At 49.4% G+C, this 6,350-nt stretch overlaps 1 protein-coding gene across 2 annotated transcripts; it reads right to left on the bottom strand.

Annotated features, from left to right (window-relative positions):
- Positions 1–659: 659 nt before the first annotated feature.
- Positions 660–5,993, bottom strand: CUNH1orf194 (chromosome unknown C1orf194 homolog). Of its 2 annotated transcripts, XM_019513840.1 has the most exons (6): positions 5,913–5,993; positions 5,778–5,879; positions 4,317–4,433; positions 4,029–4,144; positions 1,741–1,874; positions 660–861 (listed from the first exon to the last, which is right to left on the bottom strand). In XM_019513840.1, exons 2-6 carry the CDS (start codon positions 5,856–5,858, stop codon positions 791–793), a joined length of 519 nt encoding a protein of 172 aa, XP_019369385.1. In that variant the 5' UTR covers positions 5,859–5,879; positions 5,913–5,993; the 3' UTR covers positions 660–790. The 2 variants fall into 2 exon arrangements, with proteins under 2 accessions (XP_019369385.1, XP_019369384.1); XM_019513839.1 differs by having other exon boundaries at positions 5,778–5,918.
- Between the last annotated feature and the right edge of the window lie 357 nt (positions 5,994–6,350).

Genomic DNA, 6,350 nt, shown 5'->3' on the forward strand with positions numbered 1-6,350 from the left:
CTGTCCCACTAAGTGCAATGTGAAAATACATGTCCTTTTATTAGTTTTAAATGTGCTGCCTTTTCACTTCATGGAGCATCCCTAGTTCTTCAGTAAATAAGCAACTGCTAATGTTTGAGACCCTCGTCCTAGAAAGTAGGCTTTAATCATAGGTTTCTCCATTTTCAGTAGCCCAGGTTGATACAAGGCATGAATGGCCACATGCTGCTTTGCAAGGAGAGACTGATACTCCACAACTTTGAAATGTCCCATCCAGAGTGAAGTTTGGGTCACCAGAATTTGAGACTACTCGAATCTAGCCTGATGAAAGTTGGGTGGCTGGAGCCAAATTGGAGATGCAGAGATAGTGTAATGCAGGGGTGGGCAATTATTTTGGGCGGAGGGATGCTTACTGAGTTTTGGCAAGTCATCGAGGGTGGCATGATAGGCAGCCAGGGGCAGACAAATATTTATTTTCTAAATTTTTTAGGGGCCCTGTGTGCTGGATAGAATGGCCTGATGGGCTGCATTTTGCCCACCTCTGGTGTAATGTGTTCTGTGCAGTAGTTGTTTGTGGGCCAGAACAACTACATACAGTGCCTCCATAGTGAGGGATGGAGCATTTATCTGGAATGGAGAGAAGGGTGAGGTAGAAAGGAAAGGAAAAAAACATGGAAACAAAATACCAGAGCTGTGTTCGTTTGGTGGGCTTGGCTGAATGAAGGGCTTTACAAGAATGCAATGGGGATGAGAGTTATGTTCATCCAAAGAAGATCCAGTCCGGCAGCAGTGGCAAAGGTTGGCGCAGTCTTCATTGAGAAAAGAAGCCTCCGTTATCTTTGCGGGAGTACCCGCTGTTGGTGGAAGCGTTATGTGGGCACTCTGGAAGAAGAAGGAGGCATGCACTTGTCAGGCCTACAAGCATTGAAAATGTCCTACAATAGCACCGCTGGGGCAGACTTCATGTAGCGTCATTCTGAGCTGGGACTGTAGCTGGCAGTCATAGCGGTGCTGCCGTGGTATTATAGATACGACTGTCCATAATCCCAAGATGCAGGATTTGCTTGGTAATACCTTCTTTCGGACCAACTATGCAGTCTGAACTAAAATACAGTCTAAACTACCTGGTATTTAGTTTAGACTGTATTTTATCCTTGGGCATTTTTTGCTTGAAAACTTGTTTAACATCTCTCAGCCCTCTAGTTGGTCCAATAAAAGGTATTACCAAGCAAATTCTGCTACTGGTCATGGGAACACTCGGCTCCCCTAGGGCATTTTTTCGTAGAATCCAAAGTATGTTACAAAGGAATACTGCTGCCACTGCTTCTTGCACAGAAGGTGGAGGTGTATTACCCAAAACAGCAGCTGGTTGGTAGCATTGATTAGGTCTCCTGACTCCCAGCCTAGCACTTTGTCCGTGAGTCCTTTCTGACTCCAGTGCGTTTCTGGCTCTGACCCAGGCTCCCTGCATCATCTTGGGTGAAGCCCATGATGCTTGATTTTTAGCAAGGCTGAGCATATGCATGTCCTGTTGTCTTGAGCTGGAATAGGAGATGCTCATTGCCTCCGACAGCTAGGCTTAATGTATCTGTGCCTTGGATCCTGTCTCTAAATCATTCCAGCCTAGTTTTCTTACAGTTTTTTTACTCTACAGTGAGACCAGGATACTTAAAACAACTGTGACAATAGCAGAGCATCTGTCTACAGGAGGATGCCTCCGTTTCACACATTAAAGGAACAGCCCCTGCCCACTGCCCTTACCGATTGTGCCCTTGATGCTGTGGACTGATTCCTTTGTTGGGCTGACCCAGCATCTTGTAGGCAGTCCCTGGGACATACGGCTTTCAGCAGGGAGTGGCTTAGGTTCCTGTACAGAGTCAAGCCCCTTCAGTACTCTGTAGTGAACAATGAGATGTATTAGATGCTGTTTAGAGGCTACCCTTCTCTCGGGGGGTGTATAGCACCTGACACTATGCAGCCTGGATTCTTTACAAGGCACGTGGGTGCAACTATAACACAAATAAAACACAGTGGATCTGATTTAATGCATCTAGGGGCTGATCCCAGCAAAGGCAGTAACCTGCTCCTTGCTCACAGCTGTCCATGTTATTGGGTCTGACTGCAGAACAGATCTTTTGAATGAGAAATGCCATGTTATTGTGCCTCTCTCCCCTAGTAGCAACCACTTGTGCATAATAATGTGATAGGAAATTAGCACAGAGAGAGACTATTGGTGCTTTGTCAGTCCCAAGCTTTTAAAAATTATGAGTCAGCCCCATTGCCACCCCGCTCCCCAACCATGAGGTTTTACATATTAGGAATTCGTATTTACATTGTGGGTTTTGAACCTGGTAAGTCACACTTGTATCATGCTTTCAACCTTTCCTCTGAAAGCCAGGGGACTAGGCACTTTCATTTAAAAAAAGAAAAGAAAGCTCAGATCCTCATAATCACCTGGCTCTGTAAGCTGGCTCTTGAAGAAAGACCCCACAAATACCCTGAAGTTTGTAAGAAAAAAATAAGAGTTGGCAACTGCTAACAGTGAGGAGATGCCAGCTGCCAGGAACCACAACACACAGTCTGTCTTCCTCCTCTGTGTCTGACTAGCAAGAGAAATGAAGTAAGATCTGGGATTCCCTGGCTTCCTGCTGACACGGCTCTTCCAGTCACTGCCCTGCTGCAGGGATGGAAGCCGCTAGCAAGTTCCTGAGTAATGTTCTGCTGGGTTGGCTGATTTACATGCAGCTTGTTAAGAAGCCCAGGATATAAAACCAATGGGGAGAGGGAATATTTTTTGCTTAGAGAAACTTATGGGCAGGGAGAGTTTAGTAACAGGTTTAAGCAGCAAACTTATCCTGAAGTTTCACTTTTGTTATTACTGGTCGTCTCCGCAGCAAGGGGCTAGATACGGATTTTACGAGATAAACGAAGACACTTCTTGGATGATGCTGAGAATGTGATCTCCTTCCTACTAATACCTCTTGTTCAACTGTTCATCCTTCTTGCTGGTCTGTATTTTAACTCCAGACTTTTCTAGCAGAAGTAGCTTTAAAACTTTAGCACCCTGTGATCAGATGACTGATTCCTATTGTGGTATCTCTCAATTAAGTCCTTTCAAAGTTGGGGTTGGTGTGAATGAAGCCATACTGCGCATTCCAGCACCTGAATTGCTCGTAGAGCAAGTTGGAGAGGTAGCCAGCAGGTTCCTGCCTGGGCACAGTCTGGCTAAGGGACTTGCTGCTGTCCTGATCCTACTTAATTTTCTGCAGGGTTGAAATTTGTGCAACTGGAATGAAAATGTTCAAGAGCCTCAGGGTAGGCAGTTGCAGCCTGTGGGAATGGGCAAGCAGCCCCAACCCCTTTAGTGCCTCACCTATATGTGGACAGCAGCTCCATATGGGAGATCTGTGTCCTGGCATATAGACTCTAAACCCCTGTCTCTTTCCAGTGCTCTTTTGACCCAAAGTAGTCATGGCATGTGGAGGCTGAATCCCCCTTTTGGGTATAATAAATATGCCACACAACTGAATGGTATGGTAAGGGGGGCATCAAGAGAACTGCCCGCTCTGATGCATTGTATCCCATAGGCTTCTCTTGCCTTGTGCTCTCAAGACTGAGGTAAGCTGGTGGTGTGATGAGCTGTGTCCTACCTCTGGTACTCTGCATCCCATTTTGGCCTTGGACACGAGGCTAGCCTCAAGGTGCTGCTGCTGCTGGTCTTCCATGCAATCTTGGTGGCAGCTGAATCTAGGCTCCTTCAGATCCCAGTTAAGTAAGAGCAGCTCCAGACTGATGGCAATGGGGAATGCGGGAAACGATGGGCACTGCCTGAGGTTTTAACTTAGCAGAAGGCTAACAAAGGCCAAGACACAAGCTGGAGCCTTAGGCCATGTTGGCTGCACCACGTATATATGAGGTCGTGTGGGGTGGCAGAGCTGCTGGCTCCCTCCCAGCTTAGGGGAATGGCACACTGGTTGGCACGAAAAAGCTGTTTGTAGCAGTAGCTGCACTATTGTCTGGGCTCTGGAAAAACATGCGATTGTGCTCACCCATGGTCATCAAAGAGTGTCTCCTTGTGGATGACTACCTGGTTCTTGTCTCTGAGCAGCTCCTTGTGGTGGTCATACAACGAGCTCAGGTTAAAGTCCAGGCTGTCCTGGGGAACCTGCCAAAGGTGATCAGAGAAAGTTGCTGCATATGTTAATAGATGGAATCGTGACACAACTGGTCCTGTGACAAATGCGACATCTGTTTCTAGTCTGTGTGCGGGGGGGAGCTGTTTGGGAGGGGTGGGGGGATAGGAAGGGTAGAACGGTACAGCAGTGCTATCTCCTTACCCCAGGTTCCAGGTACCAGACTTCCCTCCTGACGCTAGACAAGGTGGGTGTTGCATGCAGGCGATTCCAAGGGTCCTGCTCCTGGGCAAGGGGAGCGAGCTCAGTAAGAGAACCTCTCTGGAACAGAGGAAAAACTGGCAATAGTTCATGCTTGGAGAAGCCTGCTGTCTAGATCTCTTCTGCCAGGAGCATCCTGTGGTGAACCTCATGCCCAGTGCAAAGTAGTCAAGTGTGGCACATCGGCCTAGAGAGTGCTACTGCAGGAGGTATGTCTAGGCATTGCCCTTACATGCTGTTAGAGCTGTGCAGGGGATCCCAAAAGCGCTGTAAGAGATGCTCCAGATAGGCTTTTGCTTTTTAAAGGGAAGGCATCTCCCCCAGCACTGTTCAGACTACCAGGACTTGTAACAGAGGCTTTAGTTGCAAGGGAATGCTCCCCAGCTACCTTTCCAGTGATTGCCCATAACAAACCTCTGTCTTGCAGTTTAGATATCTGTAAAACCCCTTCTGCTTGCTAGTATTCCTTGTTCTTCTGCTAGGGAGATTCTGTCCTGGATTATCTTGATCAACGCTGTGGGATTTTGGACCTTTTCTGTGCTTATTAATGCTGTCTAGGCAATCAGTCTAAACCAGGCTGTGCCCAAAGCCATTCAGCGCTATGGTATCAAACGATGCTAACTCAGGCTCAGATCTTGCATTGAGCTCTGTACAGCTGCACCCAGCATAAATTTATGCTCCCTGTTATTACAGCAGCACCCTGAGGAATGTGTACCAGGCAGTTTTAAAATGCCAAAAAGCTCATTTTAAAATTGCACCCTGATACGAACTCTCTACAGTTTATAGAGAAGGGGAGTTGAAGTATTTGTGTGCACTGCATTGTCCTTGAGTTTCCTCTGCTACATTATGTGATTTGCAGGCACACTTCAAAAAAGTATGGCCTGTGTTATGTGCACAGCCTATAAAGAGAGGAAACCGAGGTCGGCATTTTCACAAGCAGCCGCTGGATTTGGGTTCCCCATGGTACCTTTCACAGGAGCAAAGATATGATCCCTCCTGTAGGACAGAGTCTAAGCTGGGGAATTATATTCACAGCTCTCTCTGCCCCCTTCTCCCTACAATCTAAATTCCTTCTTATCAACCTGTTGCTGAATGTTGCCATCCCGTGTACAAGAGCTGCTGCGTTCCACCCCAGAGGCAGATGCATTTCGGCAGAGGTGCGGACACAATTGCTCCGCCTGCTTGCATCCGAGGTCAAGGGTTGGCAAGAGGTCTGGGCTGAGAGAGCTCCCAGTTTAACCGGATCACACGCGCTTTAGGGAAAGGAAGGGAAGAGGGAGCCAGGATCAAGATGAAGGGGAGTCGGGCATGATAAACACGACCCTGCCTTGCTCCTTGGATCTGGTTCATCGCTACGCAGCGTAAAGTCCCGATGGCGAGCAGAGGTAGCTAGATGCCCCTTACCTGGGAGGTCCCAGCCTTGCCACCGGAGGGGTCTTTACTGTCACAGCTGCAGCAAGGGAAGGAGCCCCTGGTGGGTGGCATCCTTCAGCGGCAGGGATCTCCTCGGGCAGGCAGGGCTTGGGAGCAGCAGCTTACACCATCCCGGGGTTTGTTTGAGATCCCGGCCATGGTTGCTAGGTGACGGGCCTCTGTGATTTCAGATGGAGGAAACGACGAGGCAGCCGAGGGCCGGGGAGGCGTTGCCGGGGCAGGAGGAGGCTGCAAACAGGACCCTTGGCCCTAGGGCGGAGGGGATGGAGCAGGGGCTCGCCTGATGTCATGAGGAGTGAAGGGGGGGAGCCCTAAGATTTGAATCCCCCCCCCCGCTCCTCTTCCTGTTGCATGAAGGGGAGAGATTAAGAAGGCTCCGCAGTGCGGCGGGTCCCCGCTTTGCGGGCGCAGCGAGGCCGTGCGCGCCCACCCGGGGAAGGCACCTCACGGCCCGGGGGGGGGAGGGGGGCGAGCTGCGCGCGCAAGCGGCCGAGGCGCATCTTTCGAGCCGCAGGTGCGTCGCTGCCCGCGCAGGTGCGCTCG

Source organism: Gavialis gangeticus, unplaced genomic scaffold, assembly GCF_001723915.1.
Source record: "Gavialis gangeticus isolate Ggan-Ray unplaced genomic scaffold, GavGan_comp1, whole genome shotgun sequence".
Classification (NCBI taxonomy): Eukaryota; Metazoa; Chordata; order Crocodylia; family Gavialidae; genus Gavialis; species Gavialis gangeticus.